Consider the following 26,066-nt stretch of genomic DNA (forward strand, 5'->3'; position numbering starts at 1 on the left):
TAATTTAAAATTTTCTAGTAGCCACATTAAAAACAACAACAACAACAACACAGGTAAAAAGGAACAGGTGAAGCTCATTGTTGGTTTATTTGTTTTTGGCTTTTATATTATAAGAAAAAAAATGAGACCACAGATACTGAAAACCACACAGAACAAATGTATAACTTAATGAGTTATTATAAGGTGAGCATCTACGTAACAACTAACCAAGTTAAGAAATAGGACTTTGCTGCCTACCTCAGAAGTCTCTTCAGGTGTCCCGGCCCAGTGTCAACCCAATCCTGCCTTCTATGTGTTATCAGTCTCCTGATTTCTTTCTTTTTTTTTTTTTTTGATTTAACTTACAGACATTACTTTTAGAACAGTTTTAGATTTACAGAAAAAAAAATGAGCAGATGGTACAAGAGTTCTTGAATGCCTCCACAGACATACCCAGTTTCCCCTATTATTAGCATCTTACATTAATTGGGTGTATTTGTTACAGTTACTGAACCAATATTGATACATTATTATCAACTAAGTCCAAAGTTTATTTAGATTTCCTTTGTTTTTAACCTAATGTCTCTTTATTGTTCCAGAATCCAATTCAGGATTGGATTTTTTTTCGTAGGGGTTGAGGAGAGAGAACACTTTAATTAATACTTTACAATATCACCTTGCCAACACTTAAATTAGCTATAGTCCTTTAAAAGCTCTAGTGAGAGCAGCAACACTAACATACACTGGCTCTCACAGACTCTAAAGTGTGCCATATACAAAAGGATGCATCATTAGCTCTCAGGGAAAGTCATTTGTAGCTAATTCACAATACTCCGCCTGGATATTCTTGCATTTTTCTCTCATTTGTGAGTCAACATTTGACCTCAAACTTAAAAATGTTTCATGTTTTAATAGTTCTAAAATGTTATGGAATTCCCTTCCAATCAAAACAGTTTTGTCAAATAGTTTCCAGGCTAGTTCCCTAAGTCTGTTTCATTCATATTGTAGCAGAAATCAATTACATTTGAACTGAAAATTGTTGGAAACAATACTGTTTCATTATGTAAGGGAGCCCTGGGCACAGAAAGATACAACACACGTGTTTTTTATACATAAATAGCCCCGTAGGAAAAGCTGATCCAGCTAAATTGGCCTAATGGTCTCAGAAGCTCTCCTTCCCTCTCCACTCTCCCAGTTTTCTTCTCCTTGGGATTTCATCACAGCACTCTTTTTTACTTTTCATCAATCTTTTGACTAGTAAGGACTCATAGGGAAAAAATGAAGACTGCTCTTTTAGCTTGAGGTCCATGGAGGAGAGGTGGAAGGTTGGTGATATGTAAAGAAAAGATGATTTTTAAACTTATATTCAATTTTTTAAATGATAAAATTTAAAGCCATATTCCTTAAGCCTTTAAATTCAACATACAAATCTCATTATTTTATTAATAAGTCTAGTACATTTTAATAAGGGGGCTTTGATTAATATTCTCAAGTTGAACAAACAAAACTTCCTTCAACCAGTTATGTTTACAAGCTTAGTTTAATTAAATTTTCCCTAAATGCTTTACACTGCATTAATAAATTTAACATTTTCAATTTTCTTTTTTTTAAAGTCTGTTTATCACCTCCCCTGACAAGCAAAACATTCTCAGTACTTACAGGCTAAATTAAATTTGTAAATATAACAAATCTCTTAAACATTCCAATACTATACTGCTTGCAAACCATAAAATCCTCTTACATCTTTCAGTGATAAATTACAAATCTAAAGTCAGTTACCCCGTTAACACATTTCAAGTTGGAATCGGGAGGCTAATCTCTCAGCCATTCTCCTACACCCAATTATTTCAAACATTATAAATACTGTGAATACCAAATATACAGACTGTTGTTCTTAAATTTAATACAAAAGTGTTAATACTGTGGATTTGGTCTCTTGCTTGTCTATATTTAATTCTAAATCTTCCCAAGGCTAAAATACATGAACACACTACAGCTAAGGGAACTGTTATAGCATCTCAAAATGAGTTGATGTTCCCATCCTAAGCAAGTTGCATTGATTTCTTGCCAGAGATTTCTGGCCCAAGGCAGGATCCAAATTCCAGGGTTATTTTTCTAGCACCAAAAATAGATGCACTCGCCTTTTTAAAAGTTAGTCACTTATTCCAACTGCGGACTTTAAATCCAAATCTTTCCAAGGGAAATGGTTGGTTTTGCTGAACCCACGTTAGGAGTATAAATTACACCACTGTCTAATTCTTTGAGTCTGCAACCCACCCCATCCCTCATGCTACCTCACCTCTTTAAGTGGATTCAAGTAGTCTTTTTACTGCTTGATTGAACTGAGCATTATTTTCAAATTTTTGTCTTCATCTACTATCTGTTCAGTCTCTAAGTCTTATGGATGATGTAAGCAGTTCTTTCGCCCGTTTTCTGTTTTTTCATCTCTGTTTTCCTCAGACCTTAATCATAAAGATGAGATCACTAGGCAGCATTTAACCTAACTCCAGATTTTTCCTTTACTGAATGTACACAACGCCTTGCCTAACCTGTTGATTCCTTTCCTGGATTAAAAGGAGTTAAGATAAATAAATAAATACATAATTTTTTTTAAAGGAGATAAGAGTGAAGAATTAAGTAGTTAAAGAATGACTGACTCTACCTGCAGCTTCCCCTTAGAGAATCTACAGGCAGACCACACGGGCAAGACAGCATCCAAAGGGAGATCAGAAGAAGTCAGCAGGTCTACACTCAATGGAAAAATGGTGAAGATTCTGATCTCCTACCTTAATGATTAACTGAGATTGTTTCCCCCTTTCCCCTTTAAAAATTGTCATGGCTGAGCAGAATCTTCAGAGTTGGTCTCTGGATGTGAGAGACCACCTTCTCTGCAGATTGCAGGCTTTTCTGACTAAAGCACCTTTCCTTTCTACTGACACTTGTCCCTGGATTATAGGCTTTTGAGCGGAGAGCAGCTGAACTTGAGTTTGCTAACAATGATGTGTATTTGCTTCAAGGAAAGAATGAGTCCCAGCAACACTTTGAGACTACATTCTGTTTAAAGAAGGAATGGGGAAGGGGAGAGAGCATGCTCTAGGGAAGGAAAGACCATGGCCATCTGTGTGTGATGGGAGAGGAAAGAAGCTGGCTGGACATTAAGAAGTGTGTGCCTGGGAAAGAGAGGAATCACGAATAACAATGGCCCAAGGCACGGAACCTCTGTACAGTGATTCCTGACCTCTCCACCTCCAAACCCTGTCCTCGATTTGCTATAACCTCTGCCCCCTTGAGGTGGTGGTGGTAGCGGGGGAATTGGTAGGGTCCTATCTCATTGCTGTATGGAGGTTATTTCTGACATCCTGTTATCCCAAGGGGAACCCCTGAATGTAGATTTTGTTCCCTAGAACTTCTTTGCAGGCAGGTCTGAAAGCCACTGATAACCACTGATAACCTTTTTCCACCAGAAAATTCATTCTTGAAATGTGGCCTTTGCTGGCCTGCTTTATCTCTTTATGCCCCTAGCCTCCTTTTCTACCATTCCCTGCCTTGCCCTCTCCACTTTTCAGCATGCTTTCACTTCTGCTTTGTCTCACTGCAGGACCTTTACCCTTGTCATTTCTTCTGCCCAGCTCCCTCTCCCTCCCCTCACCTTTAATCTTCAGGTCTGAGTTTCAATTTCAGTTGGGTTAACTCCTTTCTTTATAAGCTTCCACATTCTAATGAACTTCCTGTTGGGAAGGACCCACATCTGGGTTGTGATACCTTTTCAATGTGGTCCGCCCCACAGGGCTCCACCAGGGCAAAGGCTGTGTTTGTGTTTAGTTTTATTCTCGGTGCCTAGCACATATTGGGCATATAACTAATTGTTCCACAAAAACTATTTATAATATAGCTTTGAATTCGAATTGGAACTCTAATCTCTAAAATTGAAGAAAATAATGTATCTTGAAATTTAGCATTTGAGAAAAACAGGTTTAATGAGGAGTTAAAGATTTCTAAAGATTTCACAGAGGGAGTGGATAGCAGAAGGATGCGTAGTTAGATGCAGGTTATTAGTGATGGGCTGTATGGTAGGTTTATGATTACTTACTATATTACGCTTTATACCTAATATATGTTATAGAAGTCTGTATGAACTAAATATGTTGTACTTAATGGATTAAATATAAAAATAATAAAGGAAAAATGGAATAATAAGAAAAAACGATTTCTGAAGATTTCAAGTTTGACATATGTAGCGAGAAACTTTACACTGAAGTATAGCATACAGAAAAGTGCCAGAGTCAGTGTACGGCTTGAGTGTTCACGTAACCAGCTCCAGATCAAACAGAACATTCCCAGCACCCCAGAAGATCCTCTTGTGTCCCCTAACAGCAGTTTCCATATTTATTCAACTTTAATTTTTAATCTGATGATACTTCATTGCTCCAAAACTTAGTGGCTTAAAACAGCTATAATCATTAATTTACTCACAAGTATGCAACTTGAGCAGGGCTTGGGATGAACAGCTGTCTCTGTACCATGTGTCAGCTTGACTAGGGGCAAAGAAAACACTTGCTCACCCCTACATCACTAGTTCTAACAGGACCAGGAACATAGGAATCTACTTCAATCAATTTTTTTGACTGACCGAATCCCAACCTGAAACCAGGCCTACATCTAGATTTTCAGTCATTTGAGCCAATATGTTTGCTTTTAAGCCAGTTTGAACTGTATTTTCTGTTGCTTACAACTATAAGATTCTTAACTGATAAGAGGGAGATTAGGGTGTAAGGGGAGAATAAAGTTATCTCAGAGAAGCAAGAAGAGGGATTCAGATTACCAGGGACTAAGAAGAGACGTCCAGGGCTTCCCTGGTGGCGCAGTGGTTAAGAATCTGCCTGCCAATGCAGGGGACAGGGGTTCGAGCCCTGGTCCGGGAGGATCCCACATGCCGCAGAGCAGCTAAGCCCGTGTGCCACAACTACTGAGCGTGCGCTCTAGAGCCCACGAGCCACAACTACTGAGCCCACATGCCACAACTACTGAAGCTTGCGCGCCTAGAGCCCGTGCTCCGCAACAAAAGAGGATACTGCAGTGAGAGGCCTGCTCGCCACAACTAGAAAAGAGCCCCATGCAGAGCAACGAAGACCCAATGCAGCCAAAAATAAATAAATAAAATAAATAAATTTTTTTAAAAAAAGAAGAAATGTCCCTAGCAGTGGAGGAGAAGCAGGGATCCCACATGCTTCTTGGTGGCAGTGCCCCAAGGAGGTGGCAAGGCCTCAGAGGGATGGAGTGGTAACCTAGGGAAGTGGCTGCCTGGCTGGGGTTGGGGGAGATTCCAGCAGCAAAAAACAAACCATCATTCTGTAAGTGAAGCACAAAAATTGGTAGACAGCACCCAGATCTGAAAGGACCACATGAGAGCGACAATAGCCATCTCTGCAGAGGCCAGTATGGAAAGTAGACTGAGGACCCCCAAAATGTGGGTCCTGCATGAGGCCACATAACCTTGCCATGACTCCCGGGAAGAGATATGAGAGCTTCAAGAATGACTGTGATAAATTTCCTGTCAACTTGGCAGAGTAGGAGCATGACATGAGAAATCAAGCTGATTTGTAGAAAATCATTTTTCTGTACACATGGCTGTGTGGTCTGAGATTCATAGCAGCTAAATAAGCGTGATAAAGAGCTTGCCTGAGGTGGAATTAAGTTTCAAATACTGGAGGAAACGTGAGCATGGGAGCGGAGTGTGGGGGATTGATTGGTGGGGAGAAGGCTCAGTAGGTGAAGCTCTCCTTGACTGTTGGGGAAGGGAAAGTGACTTACAAGCTCTTCCACTACAAGTGTTTCTGACATGCAAATTAGCCTATATGTGATTGTCTAATAGAGAAATGATGTCAGTGATAGGCAAAATTTGTGTTGACTCATATGAAATTTTACCCAGTAGGTTAATATTTTCTTCCACGAAATTTACTCCACTTTGTTCCACTAAGTAACAACAGACGAATGGCAACATAGATGCACACAGCTGAATATAGCAAGCCACAGAGAAATACAGTACTGTATAGAATACCAATGATTCAGCCCATGTTTTTCTCTTGTCTTGATTTAGCCACGTCCTCGGTCTAAGAGGTGGAATTCTACCTGATTTTTGTATATTGAATTCTTGTCTTCATAAATCAATAGCCTCAACCTGTTCTTTTTTTTTTTAATTTTTATTGGAGTATAGTTGATTTACAATGTTGTGTTAGTTTCTGCTGTACAGCAAAGTGACTCAGTTATACATATACATATATCCACGTTTTTAGATTCTTTTCCCATACAGGTCATTACAGAGTATTGTATAGAGTTCCCTGTGCTATACAGTTGGTCCTTATTAGTTACCTATTTTATATATAGTAGTGTGTATTCAACCTGTTCTTATACCCTTTACATCAAGCTAGCTTCATTTTTTTAAAAGTAAAGCCCAATATTTAATTACTTATTTCATTTTTTAATATTTATTTATTTATTTTGGCTGTGCCGGGTCTTAGTTGCGGCACTTGGCATCTTCGCTGCATCATGCAGGATCTTTAGTTGCAGCATGTGGACTCTTAGTTGCGGCATGCATGCAGGATCTAGTTCCCTTACCAAGAATGGAACCCGGGCCTTCTGCATTGGGAGCACAGAGTCCTACCTACTGGACCATCAGGGAAGTCCCTAATTACTTATTTCTTTATAGGGGTTAAACTTGTCTTTTAATTGTATTTTTATTAGGATCGGGGTTTTTCTGTTGTTGTTAGTGCTGTGGTTATTAAGTTGCATACGTTTTAAGTGGTCTGGCTCAACCAAATATTTTCCATAAGATGTTGTTTTAACTGTGCTTCTTTGCAGAATGGAGATTTTTCTGAACATACATATGGATTCTTGTAGAACTGCCTGTAGTTCTTGCACTAGCCACCAGCTGGCATCACCAGGTGGTTGCCCCAGGCAACTTTGCTTTCCAGTAATTCTGAGAGGTTGGGGTCAGGGAAGTTCCAGGTTGGGTAATGCCTGTTCCCACAACTTGCCTCTTCTCACTTGCCTCAATCTTCTCTGCTAACCATTCTTACTTAAAAATCTAGCTTTAAGGACAAAAGACTTGCTCTTCCCTCTTCTGCCTTGAGTTCATAACACTTGTCATTTATGAGTATTTTCTTTAGAGAGTTCCTAGCAGAACTTCTTTGGCCTTGATTAACTTATGAAGCAACTCCTAAATCCACTTTTCTACCCTGACCCTTCTCTAAGTGCTACCATCTCAACACAGCAAACCCAGGAGTGGCTGGTTTATTCTTCATCAGATGCTAAAGAATTGTGGAGATGAGTCCTTTAAAAGCACATCGATAGCTCTGAGCAATATGCAGCACAGTTCAGTGCCATCTTTCTGCCCTCTCTTTCCATCTCCGCCCTCCTACGCTGATGTTGCAGTTATAGCAAATACCCTCCAGGTTTCTGTCACTGTTCACTAGGTTTTCAATTTATACTTGACAACTGTTTTTCCTCTATACACTTACTTTACCACATGAACACTGTATTTATTTATTTATAACATCTTTATTGGAGTATAATTGCTTTACAATGGTGTGTTAGTTTCTGCTTTATAATATACTGAATCAGCTATACATATACATGTATCCCCATATCTCCTCCCTCTTGCGTCTCCCTCCCACCCTCCCTATCCCACCCCTCTAGGTGGTCACAAAGCATCGAGCTGATCTCCCTGTGCTATGCGGCTGCTTCCCACGAGCTATCTATTTTACGTTTGGTAGTGTATATATGTCCATGCCACTCTCTCACTTCATCCCAGCATACCCTTCCCTCTTCCCGTGTCCTCAACTCCATTCTCTACATCTGCGTCTTTATTCTTGTCCTGCCCCTAGGTTCTTCAGAACCTTTTTTTTTTTTTTAGATTCCATATATATGTGTTAGCATACAGTATTTGTTTTTCTTTCTGACTTACTTCACTCTGTATGACAGACTCTAGGTCCATCCACCTCACTACAAATAACTCAATTTCATTTCTTTTTATGGCTGAGTAATATTCCATTGTATATATGTGCCACATCTTCTTTATCCATTCATCTCTTGATGGACACTTCGGTTGCTTTCATCTCCTGGCTATTGTAAATAGAGCTGCAATGAACATTGTGGTACATGACTCTTTTTGAATTATGGTTTTCTCAGGGTATATGCCCAGTAGTGGGATTGCTGGGTCATATGGTAGTTCTATTTTTAGTTTTTTAAGGAACCTCCATACTCTTCTCCATAGTGGCTGTATCAACTTACATTCCCAACAACAGTGCAAGAGGGTTCCCTTTTCTCCACACCCTTTCCAGCATTTATTGTTTGTAGATTTTTTGATGATGGCCATTCTGACTGGCGTGAGGTGATTCCTCATTGTAGTTTTGATTTGCATTTCTCTAATGATTAGTGATGTTGAGCATCCTTTCATGTGTTTGTTGGCAATCTGTATATCTTCTTTGGAGAAATGTCTATTTAGGTCTTCTGCCCATTTTTGGATTGGGTTGTTTGTTTTTTTGATATTGAGCTGCATGAGCTGCTTGTAAATTTTGGAGATTAATCCTTTGTCAGTTACTTCATTTGCAAATATTTTCTCCCATTCTGAGGATTGTCTTTTCGTCTTATTGTGCAAAAGCTTTTAAGTTTCATTAGGTCCCATTTGTTTATTTTTGTTTTTATTTCCATTTCTCTAGGAGGTGGGTCAAAAAGGATCTTGCTGTGATTTATATCATAGAGTGTTCTGCCTATGTCTTCCTCTAAGAATTTTATAGTGTTTGGCCTTACATTTACGTCTTTAATCCATTTGGAGTTTATTTTTGTGTATGCTGTTAGGGAGTGTTCTAATTTCATTCTTTTACAGGTAGCTGTCCACTTTTCCCAGCACCACTTATCGAGGAGGCTGTCTTTTCTCCATTGTATATTCTTGCCTCCTTTATCAAAAATAAGGTGACCATATGTGCATGGGTTTATCTCTGGGCTTTCTATCCTGTTCCAGTGATCTATATTTCTGTTTTTGTGCCAGTACCATACTATCTTGATTACTGTAGCTTTGTAGTATAGTCTGAAGTCAGAGGGTCTGATTCCTCCAGCTCTGTTTTTCTTTCTCAAGATTGCTTTGGCTATTTGGGGTCTTTTGTGTTTCCATACAAATTGTGAATTTTTTTGTTTTAGTTCTGTGAAAAATGCCATTGGTAGTTTGATAGGGATTGCACTGAATCTGTAGATTGCTTTAGGTAGTATAGTCATTTTCACAATGTTGATTGTTCCAATCCAAGAGCATGGTATATCTCTCCATCTGTTTGTATCATCTTTAATTTCTTTCATCAGTGTCTTATAGCACATGAAATTTCTTTCATCGGTGTCTTATTTTAAATAAATATATTGCCTTATATTGCACAATTATCTACTCCTTTGGAATCTTTTCTTCATTTCTTTAATTTTTTTTCCCCCCGTGCAAATGCTACTTTCTACAAAAACCCTACCCAGATTCATCTTAACCAGAAATACTCAGCCTTCTCCCCATACTCTGATAGTCCTTGTCCTGCATCTATATAAAGGCACTTAAATGCCAGGGCAGTGAGAGCAGGAGAGTATGCTGGGCAACCCACAGCCTCTGGAGTTGGGAGAACTTGGGTCTGCTTCCTGCCTTTTCCACTTTTGAGGGCAAGTTATGAGGCCTTAACTACTTTGGGCCCCAGTTTTCTCATCTGTAAAATGGGAACAGTGATATCTACTTTATACGGCTGTTGTGAAAATTAAATCACGTACCTAAGGTTCTTAGCACAGTGCCTACTATAGTAGTTCTGTGTCTGGCACATATTAAGGACTGAATTGATCTTGGATATTATTAATATTATTTAGGGTATTTATCCATTCATTCACTCTATAAATACTGTGGGGTGTCTTACTTCCTTTGGGTTGCTATAACAAAATACCACAGACTAGATAGGTTATAAACATCAAAAATTTATCCCTCACAGTTCTAGAGGCTGGAAGTCCAAGATCAGGGTGCCAGCACAGGCTCTGGGGAAGGCCCTCTTCCCACTTGCAGACTGCCGAATTTTCACTGTGCCCTCAGGTGGTGGAAGGGGTTAGGGAGCTCCTTGGAGCCTCCTTTATAAATCACTAATCCCATTCATTAGGGGGATTAGGATTTCAACATATGAATTTGGGGGCAGGGAGGGGGGCGACACACACAAACATTCCAGCCCATAGCATGGGGCTTACTCTATAGAGTGGACTGAAATGTGTCCCCCCAAAATTCGTAAGCTGAAGTCCTAACCCCCAAAGTGTCTGTATTTGGAGGTAGGGGTACGGTCTTCCTGGAAGTATTTAAAGTTAAATGAGGTCTAAGTATAGGGCCCTGAACCAATAGGATTAGTGTCCTTATAAGAAGAGACACCAGATAGTTCTCTCTCCCCATCTCTCCACCTCCCTCTCTCTCTCTCCCTGCCATGTGAGGATACAACAGAAGGTAGTCTGCAAACCAGGAGGAGGGCTGTCACCAGAACCCAACCATGCTAGCACCTTGATCTTGGACCTCCAGCCTCTGGAACTGTGAGAAAATATATTGTTTAAGCCACCAGTCTATGGTATTTTGTTGTAGCAGCCCAAGCTGACTAATACAGACATGTAACCAAATAGATAAATATATAATTCATAGACCGATGAGTACTAGAAGAAACATAAATGTGGGTGAGGGGATTTTAGAATTATAAGTATAGATACAGTAGACAGGAAAGGCCACCCCAAGGAAGTGACACTGGGACAGACACCTGAAGGAAATGAGGAAGGATTAATGAGAATATCTTGGGTCACAACATTCCAGGCAAACAGCAAGTGCAAAGTCCTTGAAGCATTCTTGGCCTGCTTGAGGAACAGCAAGGAGAGAGTAAGTGGGAGAGTGAGAGGAATAGGGATGCAGACCAGATTCCACGGCCAGATAGCTTGTGTAAGGTCTTTGGAGTTTCTATAATAATTGGCTGGATTTTGTAGTAAGTATAACATTTTTTCAGTCCACAAATCATGGTCCAAAAGTAACTGTCTTTATTTTTCTATAGCTAAACGTAGTTTCTATCTTAAGGTCTCAGTCTGCTCACTGGTTGAAAACTGGTCGGTCAATTCAGGATTTTCCTGTCATCCCAAGTTTAAAATCAATCAATTCTAAAAAAAAAAAAAAAAAAAAAATTTTTTTTAAATCTCCTTTTCTCTGCTTCTCTCTAGGGTAGCATTTAAGTTCCCAGATATTTAAAGGACAGTGCAAAGGAGTATTGATCTGTCATTCCTTACTTGCCAACACTGACACCTGCTGAATGTCTCAGCCTGTCTGGTCCTCAGATGTCGTTATCTCTCTGGGATGGCGTCTGTTGAGATGCCCACATCTCCATCTAGTCCTTGGTCACAATCTTTTGTGACATTTTGCACATGCTGTACCCTTTGGCAAAACCCCTTGGTTAACTGGTTTTCTCTTTCAGCTAACTCTAAGGAAGCCCTCTAAGGAAGAGGGGATGTCTAGAAAAATCCAGCTGTTCTCTTAGCCAGCAGGATGCTTGGCAGGGCTCCCCAGGCCCTCTCTGTCCAATGGCATCCCTCATGGGCTTTTGGGCTGGGTCACAGTAAAGTGGTAATGGGACTTCCGTGAGGGGTCAGCCTCCAGATTTCAGATGGAAAGTTGGCACAGTCTATTCTACTCTCAGATCACTCTAAGCTTATCTAGGAATCTGGAGTTAATCCAAAAAGGGTAGGTGAGATTATCTTCTTATTTTAGAAAAGATAGATAATTATCTTTCTCATTCCCCTCATATGGCACTCATTTCCCACTTGCCCCCTGCCAGGATAATTCGAAGTAAATGCTGTGTAAATAGAAGTAAATACACTGTAAATTATATGTAAATAGTTGCCTGTGCACAGCAAAGTCAAGTTTAGCTTTTTGAAACTTTCTGGAATCTTTTTTTTTTTTTTTTAATATTTTTGATCTGCAGTTGGTTGAATCTGTGGATGTGGAACCTGTGGATACGGAGAGCCAGAGAGCCTAAGAGCCTGATGTATGTTCCTCCCCCAAGTGCCTGCGGCATCAATGGAACAACAACAAAGAAACCAAGCATACCAGAACCAGGAAGAGAAGCCCCTTCCTCCTTCAGTTTCCCTCCAGCACCCTCTACTGGCAATGTTTAACATGGTGCCAGTGGTGAAGGAGAAATCCTTACAGAGGTTACTTCCATTAACACAGAGGAAGCACAAAAGGTGAATGTGGAGCTGAGAGGCAATAAGTTGATAACTGACATGTGGATGACGTACAGCGTTCATGTGATCAACTGGGTGTTATCACAATTTGTAGAAGAACATTGATTGAGAGTCTGTTGGGTACTGGGCACTGTGGCATGTGCTAAGGGTATAATGAGGAACATGATAGATCAAAATATCTGCCCTCCTGGAGTTTGCATATGGGATTGGGGCAGGCATAGATTGCCTGACAATAAATAAGTAAACAACCAAAAAAATACAGATAACAATCGGTGCTATGATGAAAGTAACAGGGGACTATAATAGAAACTAAGAAGGGGTCCTTTTTAGAATGGGCTGACAGGGAAGACCTCTCTGAGTAGGTGACAAAAATTATGAATGACTTTGAAATGGGCAAAAAAGATTACTAGGTCTCTTGTTTGGGGTACCCTTCACGTTATTCTCTGCCTGTCATTATCTTTAAACTATTTTACAATTCTGTAAATTGTAGATAAACGATGCAATGCAAAAGAATGTTAACTATGGACATGTAAGTGGATTTTTCCTGTGAAAGTGAAATTGATTTCCCTCCCCCCAACCCCTCTGTAGAAGTGTTTTGCATATATTAAGCAAATTCACTTTTAGCATTCCTGATGGCCTACATGTATAACTGCTCTTTGGAATCTCCTTTTATTTCATTGTAACATCTTACTGGTTCCCTCATTAATTAACAAGTTTAGTGAAATCTTTGACATGTGTTCATTTTATATTCATATGAGAATGACGTCATTAAAAAAATGACGATCCTGGGGGGAAGGCAAAATGGGTAAAGGGGGTCAACTGTATGGTGATGGATGGAAACTAAACTTGGTGGTGAGCACACTGTAGTATATACAGAAATCAAAATATAACATTATACACGTGAAACTCATATAATGTTATAAACCAATGTTACTTCAATTTAAAAAAAGATCCCTTAACACATTTAAATTCAATCCCCCCAAAGACTCCAGTGCTGGGGGGGGTCACTCAGCCAGGGACTACTAGCCTAATATTCACATCACATCAAGACTGAGGGAGCTGATCACACTGTCTACTCCTTCATTATTTGTGTGTTGATAACACATGCCCAAAATCACCTCTACAAGATAGGGTCAAGGGAGGACACAGGCTTTCAATTCAGAGGCTGACACAGTTTTATCAAGGGTGCTCATGAAATCAAAGAGATATTGATTTTTCTAACATAGTGGGCAGTTAAAAGAACGTTTAATAGGACTCTTCATAGATATTTTTGAGCCCATGACAGGGCTGTGCTTATAGACTCCTAGAATTTTAAAATAGTATAGCAAACTTAGAAATCTAGTTCAATCCCCCCATTTTAAGCAAGCCAGGAAAGCCTAGATGACTAGCTCAAGATCATTAACTAATTAACGGCGAGCTGAGATATAACCCAGTGTCTTCCTCTTAGTCCCATACTCTTTCTACCACCAGGATGTTGGAGCCAACCAGAATTTCACAAGAGATTCCCAGCAATGCTCCCCATCCCTTCTTTCCTTCTTCATACATATACACTCACTCTGAAAAAGAAAGGGAGTGGTGGTGTCAGTGATGGTATGTGATAAGGAAAGAACTCTGGCCTCAGAAACAGTCTTGGTTTTTCATCTGGTTTTACTACGTATTTGTATTTCTGAGCTTTAGCGTCTTCATCTGCAAAGTGGGCATAAACTATTACTAAATTATAATAAGCTGCCTTATAAGATTATTCTGAGGGTTAATAATAACCTATATAAAGTGCCTGGCATATAGTAGGTGCTCAATAAGTCATAGCTTTTATTAAATGCTTACAAAAATATATTAAAGTAACAACCTACATGCCATAAAAAACCTTTACTCTTTGAGGAATGCACAGTTGACAGTACTGACATTTTCATAATAAGTTAGTACTTTCATGTGTAAATGAAAGTTATACACCCACCCACATACAGCCGTCTGTTAAAAAAAAAAACCCATCTTTATTGAATGGACAACTGGCGAACATAAGCCAACTCCACACAAATCAATATTCTCTCTACCTCCCACTGTTTCACTTAGATGCTTAAAATAATTCTTACGTCTTTAGACAAAATCTGCTTACTTTTTTTCGTTTGTTTTTGTTTTAATATTTATTTATTTATTTGGCTGTGCCGGGTCTCAGTTGCGGCATGCCGGATCTTTAGTTGTGGCATGCGGCATCTTTTTTAGTTGTAGCATGCGAGCTCTTAGTTGTGGCATGCAGGATCTAGTTCCCTGACCAGGGATTGAATCCAGGCCGCCTGCATTGGGAGCACAGAGTCTTAACCACTGCACCACCAGGTTAAGTCCCAGAATCTGCTTACTTTCAAACTGCCTAAAATGAAACATGAACTAGAAACACTGTATCTTTAAAAGTACAATAGCCCCTGGAGTATGAGGCAATCCAAATGAGCGCACAGCTCTGTCTGCCACATCCTCTGCAAAAGTGATGGGACCCTGGGTGTGGTAATTAACCAAGGCTCATCCCCCCTGATAAAAATAACTGTTTAATACTTCATAGTGAACAACAGGTTTTCATATACTATATAATTTTAAATGTTCTTAAGAAACTAAAAAGAAGATGCTATGCCCTCCCTATGGCAACAAAAGCTGGGTTAGGGAAGACTTTCCAGACATATTGGCTCACTGGAGGACTCAATTTACATTACAGCTGTATTAGTTTGCTAGAGCTGCTGTAGTGATGTACCACAAAATGAGTGGCTTAGAACAACAGGAATTTATCGTCTCACAGTTCTGGAGGCCAGAAGTCTGAAATCAAAGTGTTGGCAGAGCCATTCTCCCTCTGAAGGCACTAGGGAAGGATCTGTTCCAGGCCACTCTCCTAGCTTCGAGTAGGTCCTTGGTTTGTGGCAGCATAACTCCAATCTTCACACGGCCTTCTCTCTGTGTGTGGGTCTGTGTTGCATCCAAATTTCCCCCTTTTTAAGATACCAGTCATTGGATTTGGTTCCCTAATGACCTCATCTTAATTTGATCATCTGCAAAGACCTTATTTCCAAATAAGGTCACATTCACAGGTACTAGGGCTTATGTGAATTATAGAGGTACACAACTCAATCTATAACAACCACCTCAAAGGTGATTGTAGTGAGCAGCAGATTCTAAAGAAGAGCATTTTATAGAGGGAAAAATAGAACATATAAAGGTTAAGAGACAGATTGTGAACTCTGTGAGGGCTGAGATATTTGTCTCTTTCTCCCTTGTATCTGCAGCACTTCGAACAGTGCCAGTTTCATTCAGTAAGTGATTGTTGAATGAATGTAAGGTCATTGCATGTCTAAGGAATGGCATGGCCTTAAGTTCACTGTCCCCAGAAAGGTAGGCAAAGGCCCTATTACGAAGAGCCCTGCAGACCACACTAAGTGTAAGAAACTAGGGCTGACATGTTGACGATATTAAGGAATTCCACGGATGCCTGGCACCCGCCCCGCCAGTTACTCCTCTTCCCGAGAGCACGTGCAAAGGTGCCACGCCTCGAGGGCCGCAAGAAGAAGGGCGCCAGCTCTACACACTCCAAAGTAGAGTTGGGTTCTCCAGCTAAAGCTGGCACATGGTTTGGGCTCCAAGTCTACGTGGAGCCTCCTACTTTGCTCTTTCCAACCTATCCTGCCCTCACTCCCCGCCCGGCTGCCCCGCCGACTCCTGGAAGACACCGGGCTGTCTCCAGGGCTCCGTGAACCCCGCAGCAGGAATCCCGGAGCGCACTCCAGCCCCCGGCCCCGCCCTCCTTCCCACTGGAACGCAGCGAGAGCGCAAGCGCGCCTTCCAGAGCAGAGCGCGCGCTCGCGAGCTCCCCGCATACCCGTGCTCATCCGGGTCTCGGCGAACCTCAGCCAATGGTGGACGTTCACGGCCCTCGAGGGCGGGGCTAAGCCTTCCCTCACATGGGGCCTCTACTCACAGTGGGCGCTTCCAGGCAACACCAACCAGTCAGCCGAGAAAAGGGGCAGAGGCAGAATGTCTAGCGTCTGGGCGAGGATCGACGGTTTTGAGATAGAGCAGCTGTCGCCCCGTAGAAGCGACTGAAGTGCAAGCAGATTCCCCAGTCAGAGCCGCTGTAGTAAACACACTTCAGAAACGTGAGGTGCCGGTGGTCACGTGGGGAGTGCCCCCTCCAATGAGGAGCCGAGGGCGGGGCCGAGGCCGCTGACGCGGCGGTGGCGGCGGAGTCACCCGGCCAGCCTCGGGACCGGTCACCGGCCGCCAACCGTCCAGCGGCCTCGACCACCGCTTCCGTGCTCCGTCCTCACTCCTCTTTCCCGGGCCGAGAGGCAGCGTGGCCGACAGTGGCTGAATTCTCTCTCATTCCTGTCGGCGGCTCGCCTCAGGCGGGCCGTCTGCTCCTCGGGGGCCGCCTCGGTGGGGCTAGGTTTCCGTGACGAACCTCCTGGGGCTGCCCGCACCCGCTTGGGCCGTCGTGTCGGCTCGGTGTTGTGGAACTTGCTCACCCTCCGGCAGTCCGGGGCCCTCGAAGTTATGCGTCTCGTCCAGGAGGTGGCGGCGGGTGCCGGCTCCTAAAGGCGTCACACCCGGACTCCGCTGACTGGGCAACCTCCATTCATCTTCCAGCTGCGCCGCCAGCGCCCTCTCCCTCTCCGGTCCCCTCCTCGGACTCATTTTTTCCTTCCCTCCCCTCTGCCGCCCTTTCCTCACTCCTTGGGTGCGGCGATTCTCCTGCGGCCGGAGGTGTCGGTTATGAGCCGGACCCCCCTGCCCTGAATTTCTCCGCGGAGGAGCTCGGCGGCGCCCCGCCACCCGCCGCGTCCCCGGGATGGGGGTGAATGCTGTGCACTGGTTCCGAAAGGGGCTTCGGCTTCACGACAACCCCGCCCTGAAGGAGTGTATTCAGGGCGCCGACACCATCCGCTGCGTCTACATCCTCGACCCCTGGTTCGCCGGCTCCTCCAATGTTGGCATCAACAGGTGGCGGTGAGTCAAAATCCCGTGGGAAATTGGTTTCGCTGTTAGATGAATCAAGACTTCACATGCGATCGGCCAGACCTGAGAATTTAGACCTGGCACCGGCTTGCCTATGCTGTTTTAATTACTGCAGGTGCTTTAAGTATTAAATAGAACGGATTTAATAGTCCTCTGGCCAGAGAGTGCTGTGCTGGCAGCCTGGAACACCTTGTCCTTAAGGTGTGAGTTGCGTGTCTCTGCGCTAATGGGAACTCTTCCCCTGGATTTATGGAATGCTTAGTGCTGGAGTTAAAGAAACACCCTTCCAGTTCTCAGTGGCCCGTGGGTTGATTTCCTTGGCCTCTTTGTGGCGTTTGAAGGGATTGCGGTTTTCAATGTTTACGTTTGTGTGTGTCTAGGTAACTCATAGTATGGAGAAAATCATTCATTCAGTAGAGTCGCCTCCAAATCCGGTTTTCTTCCACCATGAGGTTGCCACAGGCAAAGCAAGGGAAACATTTCTCTTTGCTCGGCTCTCCCTCTCCACTCCTCCTTGTGGTTGACTAGACAAGCACAGTTTTTCTTTCTAGGCAATGTATAATCCTTCTAGGATTCAGAGCACTGGAAGAAATCTTAGAGAAGCTTTATGATCTTTTCCTGAAACGCCAGGCTAGAGGATTGTTAGGCCCCCTGGTGGAAATGAAACCGTTCTTTCAACAGATTATTGATCACCTACTGTATACCAGGCACTGCTTTAAACACTAGGGATACGGTAGTGAATGAAACAGATAGAACTTCTTGTCCTTTTCAAGCACGTGTCCCAGAAAGCATGTAGTATTTAGTGATGATAAAAGATTTGCAGAAATAGAGATAAAAGGGATGAAAAATACAAGGGGTTGGGGTTGGAGTAGCAGTTTAAAATATGGTGATAGGGAAAAACTCAGAGAAAGTGACAGTTGAGCAAGATGATGAAGCAAGTAATGGATTACAGATATCTAGGGAAAAGCATTCCAGGGAGAAGGAACAGTAAGAGAAAAGGGCCTGAGGTGGAAATATGCTTAACCTTTGGAAGGAACAGCAGAAGAAACCAATATGGCTGGAGCAGAATAAGTGAGAGGAAAAGTAGTAGATGAGGTCAGAGATGTAATAGGGCCAGACTGAGTAGAGCTTTATAGGCAGTTGTCACGATCTGGGCTTTTACTCACAGCAAAGTGGGAATAATTGTAGGATTATGAACAGAGAAGTGATGTGATTTGACGTTGAGTTTTAAAAAAAGTTCTCTGGCTGCGGTTCTGAGAACAGACTCAAATTGTGGGATGGAGGTGGACAAAAAGCAGTAAGACCAGTTAGGAGTCCATTGCATTCATCCAGGTAAGATATGATAATGACTTGGACCATAGTAATTGTGGTGAACGTGGTGACAAGTAGTCAAGTGCTGAGTATATTTTGAAGGCCGGATTCACAGAATTTATTGACAGATTGGATATATGGTGTGAGAAAAAGAGAAGGAATTAGGAATGATTTCAAAATTTGACTTGAGAAACTAGAAGGATGGAACTGCTCTTTGCTAAGTGGTCAGTTGAAGAAGCCATTGAGAGGGTGATTTGAGTTTTCTTTTGAACTTGGTTAAGTTTGAAATGTTTATTACACATCCAGGTAGAGATAGCAGATAGGTAGTTGGATATATCTGGAGTTAAGGACAGAAATCCAGGCAGGAGGTATAAATTAGAGAGTCATCACTTTATAGGTAACTTTTAAAGCCATTTATTAATCCATTCAGTCATTGAACAGATATATGGCATGCATCTACTACATGTCAGACACTTTTAGGTGCAGGGCATTCAGTATAAACAAAATAGCTAAAAAATCCCTATCTTGTTGGAGCACATTCTGGTAGAGCCATGAGACTATATGAGAACATTAAGAAAATGACTGTAGATAGAAAAGAGAGGCGGTCCAAGAACTGAGCCTCGGGTACTCAAATGTGTTGAAATTGTGGACCTGTGGAAGAACCAGCATAGGAGTTTGAGAAGGAACATCTAGGAAGATAAGAAAACCCAGAAGAGTATGGTGTCTTGGAAGCCAAGTAAAGAAGGAGAGAGAGTGTTTCAAAGAAAGTGTTTTACTTTTGTCAAGTTGCTGGTCAAGTGAGATGAGGACTGAAAATTAAAAATCATATTTAGCATTTTGAGATCATTCATAATCATGACTAAAGTGGTTTCAGTAGTGTCAGAGACAAAAGCCTTTTGGGAATGGCTTGAGAGAGGCTGAGAGAAGATGGGAGACAACTCATATAGATAGCTCTTTTAAGAAGTTTTCCTCTAGGGGGATCAGAGAAATGGTGTAGTTCCTGGAGGAGAACATGAAGTCAAGAGAGGATTTTTTTTTTTTAAGATGGGAGAAATTACAGCATGTTTGTGTACTGATGGGAATGATATAGCAACTCTATATAAAACACTTTCCTTAGCAGAATTGGTGTCAAAGTTGATTCTGGAAAAAGATAATAAATGTTATATATTTTAATCTATTAATATCTTAACAATATAGTAATGATTCCCTCTTCATAAGATTGTTAGGAGGATTAAATTAGTTTAAAAATGTTAAATGCTTAAAATGTGAGTGGTAGTAGTAAGTGCTTATTTGCTATTTGCTCTTAAATTGGAAGTCCTAGGTAAATAATATCTAGTTAAATGCCTACAGTCAGTTTCTTCTAGAGTACTTTATAAGTTTAGAAAATCTAGACTATAAAATTGTGTAGATTAGGGGTTATATATTGCTTTACTTTGTACATCCAACAACTCACATTGTTAAATAATGAGTGAAAGAAAACTCGTAAGCATAATAGGAATACTCCCATATTTTCCTTTTTAAAAAAGATTTTTTTTAACTACTAAATATTGCCCTAGATGAGTAACAGATAAAGATGTAAATAATGAAGAGAGACAGACTGTTTTCTTCCACTGAAGTCTGTTATAAAAAGGAGGGACAGATTTTATTTAATTTGTTCTCATAGCACCAAATACAGTGCTTTTCATATAGTAGTAACTCAGTTACTGTTTGTTAATGAAATGACTTCCAGGAGTCAATAATTTTATGTTTAAACAACTTTATTAATTTACTCATTGACCGTAGAATAAGGTGCAAATTCCTTAGCTTGGCATTCAGGCTGTCTTGTGGGTTTCTGTCTTCTTTCCTTTGTGCCATTTCCTTTAATCAACAGTGTTTCCTAGATTTTTGGATTTACCAGGAAAACAAATTTTTAAAAATTTATTTTGCCTAAGTAAGTTAACAGAACTACCTTTTAATGTTGCCATCATTTCATTTAAAGCAACTAGAGAAAGAAGAACAAACAAAACCCAAAATTAGCAGAAGGGATGAAATCATAAAGATCAGAGCAGAAATAAATGAAATAGAGACTAAGAAAACAGTAGAAAAGATCAATGAAAGTAAAAGCTGGTTCTTTGAAAAGATAAACAAAATTAATGAACCTTTAGCCAGACTCATCAAGGAAAAAAAAGGGAGAGAGCCCAAATCAATAAAATTAGAAATGAAAAAGGAGAAGTTACAATGGACACCACAGAAATACAGAGGACCATAAGAGACTACTACAAGCAACTACATGCCAATAAAATGGACAACCTAGAAGAAATGAACAAATTCTTAGTAAGGTGCAATCTCCTAAGACTGAACCAGGAAGAAATAGAAAATATGAACAGACCAATTACAAGTACTGAAATTCAATCGGTGATTAAATAACTCCCAACAAACAAAAGTCCAGGACCAGATGGCTTCACAGGTGAATTCTACCAAACATTTAGAGAAGAGTTAACACCTGTCTTTCTGAAACTATTCCAAAAAACTGCAGAGGAAGGAACACTTCCAAACTCATTCTATGAGGCCACCATCACCCTAATACCAAAATCAGAAAAAGATACCACAAAAAAAAGGAAATTACAGGCCAATATCACTGATGAACATAGATGCAAAAGTCCTCAACAAAATACTAGCAAACTGAATCCAGTCGTACATTAAAAAGATCATACACCATGATCAAGTGGGATTTATCCCAGGGATGCACAGATTTTTCAGTATCCACAAATCAATCAGTATGATACACCACATCAACAAATTGAAGAATAAAAGCCATATGATCATCTCTGTAGATGCAGAAAAAGCTTTTGATAAAATTCAACATACGTTTATGATAAAAAACTCTCCAGAAAGTGGGCATAGAGGGAACATACCTCAACATACTAAAGGCCGTATATGACAAACCCACAGCTAACATAATCAATGGTGAAAAGCTGAAAACATTTCCTCTAAGATTAGGAACAAGTCAAGGATGTCCACTCTTGCCACTTTTATTCAACGTGGTTTTGGAAGTCCTAGCCACAGCGATCAGAGGAGAAAAAAGAAATAAAAGGGAGCCAAATTGGAGCAGAATAAGTAAAACTGTCACTGTTTGTGGATGACATGATACTATACATAGAAAATCTTGAAGATACCACCAGAAAAATACTAGAGCTTATCAATGAATTTGGTAAAGTTGCAGGATACAAAATTAATACACAGAAATATGTTGCATTTCTATACAGTAACAATGAAAGATCAGAAAGAGAAATTAAGGAAACAATTGAATTCCCCATCACATCAAAAAGAATAAAATACCTAGGAATAAATTGACCTAAGGAGGCAAAAGACCTGTACTCCAAAAACTGTAAGGCCCTGATGAAAGAAATTGAAGATGACACAAACAGATGGAAAGATGTACTGTGTTCTTGGATTGGAAGAATCAATATTGTCAAAATGACTCTACTACCCAAGTCACTCTACAGATCAAATTACCAATGGCATTTTTCACAGAACTAGAACAAAAATTTTTTAAATTCGTATGGAAACATAAAAGACTGTGAATAGCCAAAGCAATCTTGAGAAAGAAAAATGGAGCTGGAGGAATCATGCTCCCTGACTTCAGACTATACCACAAAGCGACTAATCAAAACAGTATGGTACTGGCACAAAAACAGAAGTATAGATCAATGGAACAGGATAGAAAGCCCAGAAATAAACCCACACACCTATGGTCAATTACTCTACAATAAAGGAGGCAGTAACGTGCAATGGAGAAAATACAGTCTCTTCAGTAACTGGTGCTGAGAAGACAGGACAGCTACATGTAAAAGAATGAAATTAGAACATTCTTTAACACCATACCCAAAAATAAACTCAAAATGCATTAAAGACCTAAATGTAAAATTGGATATTATAAAACTCTGAGAGGAAAACAAAGCAGAACACTCTTTGACATAAATCGCAGTAATATCTTTTTGGATGTGACTCCCAGAGTAACGGAAATAAAAACAAAAATAAACAAATGGGACCTAATTAAACTTAAAAGCTTTTGCACAGCAAAGGAAACCATAAACAAAACAAAAAGACAATCTACAGAATGGGAGAAAATATTTGCAAATGATGTGACTGACAGGGAATTTATCTCTAAAATATACAAACAGCTCATACAGCTCAATATCAAAAAAAAAACAACCCAATCAAAAAATGGGCAGAAGATCTAAATAGACATTTCTCCAAAGAAGGCATACAGATGGCCAAAAGGCACATGAAAAGATGCTCATCATTGCTAGTTATTAGATAAATGCAAATCAAAACTACAATGAGGTATCACCTCACACCAGTCAGAATGGCCATCATCAAAAATTCTACAAACAATAAAGGCCGGAGAGAGTGTGGAGAAAAGGGAACCCTCCTACACTATTGGTGGGAATGTAAATTGGTACAGCCACTATGGAGAACGTATGGAGGTTCCTTAAAAAACTAAAAATAGAGCTACCATATGATCCTGCAATCCCACTCCTGGACATATATCTGGAGAAAACCATAATTCGAAAAGATACATGCATCCCAATGTCCGTAGCAGCACTATTTATAATAGCCAAGACCTGGAAACAACCTTTATGTCCATTGACAGATGAATGGATAAAGAAGATGTGACACACACACACACACACACACACGCACACACTGGAATATTACTCAGCCATAAAAAGAATGAAATAATGACATTTGCAGCAACATGGGTAGACCTAGAGATTATCACGCTAAGTGAAGTAAGCCCGGCAAAGACAAATATCATATGATATCACTTATATGTGGAATCTAAAAAAAAAAATTATACAAATGAGCTTATATACAAAACAGAAATAGACCCACACACATAGAAAACAAACTTATGGTTACCAAAGGGGAAGGGGGGAGGATAAATTAGGAGTTTAGGATTAACATATGTATACTACTATATATAAAATAGATAACCAACAAGGACCTACTATATGGCACAGAGAACTATACTCAGTATTTTGTAATAACCTATAAGGGAAAAGAATCTGAAAAAGAACATATATACGTGTGTGTATATATATACACACACACACACAAACACACATATATATAGTTATAACTGAATCACTTTGCTGTATGCCTGAAACTAACACAACATTGTAAATCAACTATACGTCAATTTAAAAAAAAGGGTGCTCTGCTATTTACAATAACCAAGACATGGAAACAATGTAAATTTCCATCAACAGATGAATGGATAAAGAAGATGTGGTACACACACACACACACACACACACACACACACGCACACACTCATACACTGGAATATTACTCAGCCATAAAAAAGAACGAAATAATGCCACTTGCAACTACATGGATGGACCTAGAGGTTATCCTACAAAGCAAAGTAAGTCAGAAAGAGAAAGACAAATAACATATGATATCATTTGTATGTGGAAGCTAAAATATGATACAAATGAACTTATTTACAAGAGAGAAACAGACTCACAGACATAGAGAACAGACTTGTGGTTGCCAAGGTGGAGGGGGGTGCAGGAGAGGGTTGGATTGGGAGTTTGGGAATAGCAGGTACCAACTACTATATATAAAATAAAGAAGAAGGTCCTACTGTATAGCACAGGGAACAATATTGAATATCCTGTAATAAATCATAATGAAAAAAATATGAAAAATAATATATGTGTAACTGAATCACTTTGCTGTACACCAGAAACTAACACAACATTGTGAATCGAATATACTTCAGTTTTTTAAAAAGGGGTGCTTTAACATTAAAAAAAAGTTTGAAGCAACAAATTGTTTTGTAACAATAAAAGACAGTTCTTTGATTTGAATAAATTAAGCTTTATGAAAATTCACTTTGCCCCATTTGATCTCAGACCAATGAAAACTTTATTGTGAATTTGTCATCTTTGGATTTGAGTGATTTATAATATTTCAATTCCTTCCTTCACTTATTTCTTGTTGAAGTTATGTGACACAAAAACTGATATGTGAATGTCCATAGAGTTACTATTATTCATAATAACCAAAAGGTAGAAACAACCCAAATGTCCATCTGTTGATGAATGGCTAAACAAAATATGATATATCTGTATAATGGAATATTATTCAATCATAAAAAGGGGTACTGATACATGCTACAACATGGATGGACATGAAAACATTATGCTAAGTGAAGAAGCCAGTCACAGTATCCCACATGCTTTTTGATTCTATTTATATGAAATGTCCGCAACGGGTAAGTATGTAGAGATAGAAAGTAGATTAGTGGCTTCTTCGGTCTGGTGGGGGAGGGGTTGTGGGAGTTGAGCTAAGGGGCATGGGGTTTCTTTTTGAGGTGATGAAAATGTTCTAGAAGGTGATGGTTGTACAACTTTGTGAATATACTAAAAACCATCGAATTGTACATGTTGAAAAATAAACAAAACCCCAGAACCCTACTCACCTCTTTAAGGCCCAGTCCAAATGACACCGTTTCCAGTATACCTTTCTTTATCATCTTGTCTGGTTGATGAACAGTCTTGTGAGCTCTTATATCATTTTTTGATACTGCTTATATCATCCTTAGTAATTACTTCTTTCATTTGTAAATATTGATATAGTTCTCATATATTCATTTCTCCCCTGTTTAACAGATTACACCTCTTCTTCCTAAAGAGAAGATACCATTCATTTAATCAGAGTTTATTTGGGGTTCATATTCATGGCAGGCACTATTCTTGGTACTGGGGATACAACAATAAATAAACAGAAAAAGTCCCTGCCTTGAGAAGCTTCTAGTATAGGAGGAGAAACAGACAATAAAACAAACATGTCAGGTGGTGGTAATTGTAATGGAGAGAAATAAAGCAGAATGTGAGAACAGAGACCTAAATGGTGGAGAAAAAAGCTATGGAAATATCTGGGGGAAGAGCCCTGTGTATTCTTCACAATGTCTAGCATCATGTCTTGTACAAAGTAGGCATTTGGTAATTACCTTTTAAATTTTCTTTGTTAAGTCTAGGATTTGGGAGAGGGGCAGTTACTTCCCTTAACTTAGATGCTAACGTGTAACAAACTCATAATTTGGAAAAATAATTTTTAATGAACAGATTACTTTTGATATTTAAACTTAAACATGTTTATTACACAGTTGATGCTGTCACGTGAGAGTCTCTTAATTTTCAGTAACCGGATCTATAAATGTATCCACATCCTTACTTATTCTTTCCTTCTACTGTATGACTTCAGTGAAAGAGATATTGCTTACACTATTCAAAACCAGTATCTTTTCTCCATTGTATATTCTTGCCTCCTTTGTTGTAAATCAATTGACCGTAAGCGTCTGGGTTTATTTCTGGGCTTTCTATTCTGTTCCATTGATCTGTGTGTCTGTTTTGTGCCAGTACCATATTGTGTTGATTACTATAGCTTTGTAGTATCATCTGAATTCAGGAAGCATGATTCCTCCAGCTCTGTTCTTTCTCAAGATTTGGCTTTTCAGGGTCATT

At 40.0% G+C, this 26,066-nt stretch overlaps 1 protein-coding gene, 1 long non-coding RNA gene and 1 pseudogene across 7 annotated transcripts in view; 1 reads left to right on the forward strand and 2 right to left on the reverse strand.

The window, feature by feature from the left end:
• Positions 1-16,171, reverse strand: part of LOC309640624 — an 85,305-nt gene extending 69,134 nt beyond the window's left edge. The window contains exon 1 of the long non-coding RNA XR_014252315.1: positions 16,100-16,171. This is a non-coding gene — a long non-coding RNA (uncharacterized lncRNA). The remainder of the gene's footprint in view (positions 1-16,099) is intronic.
• Positions 16,172-16,447: 276 nt separating this feature from the next.
• CRY1 (cryptochrome circadian regulator 1) overlaps positions 16,448-26,066 on the forward strand; it is a 95,776-nt gene continuing 86,157 nt past the window's right edge. For 2 of the 5 annotated variants that reach the window (XM_082419424.1, XM_082419429.1), the window contains exon 1: positions 16,462-17,226. In XM_082419424.1, coding sequence (XP_082275550.1) covers positions 17,069-17,226 — 158 coding nt within the window. In that variant the 5' untranslated portion in view covers positions 16,462-17,068. Of the gene's footprint in view, positions 17,227-26,066 lie in introns of all 5 variants that reach the window. The other 3 variants (XM_082419425.1, XM_082419426.1, XM_082419427.1) reach the window with 3 other exon arrangements.
• Positions 17,239-26,066, reverse strand: part of LOC309640599 (small ribosomal subunit protein eS8 pseudogene) — a 50,421-nt pseudogene continuing 41,593 nt past the window's right edge. The window contains exon 2 of the transcript XR_014268582.1: positions 17,239-25,227. The product of XR_014268582.1 is annotated as a small ribosomal subunit protein eS8 pseudogene (transcript). The remainder of the gene's footprint in view (positions 25,228-26,066) is intronic.

This window comes from Balaenoptera physalus (assembly GCF_965194825.1).
Source record: "Balaenoptera physalus genome assembly, chromosome: 13".
NCBI classification, from domain to species: Eukaryota; Metazoa; Chordata; class Mammalia; order Artiodactyla; family Balaenopteridae; genus Balaenoptera; species Balaenoptera physalus.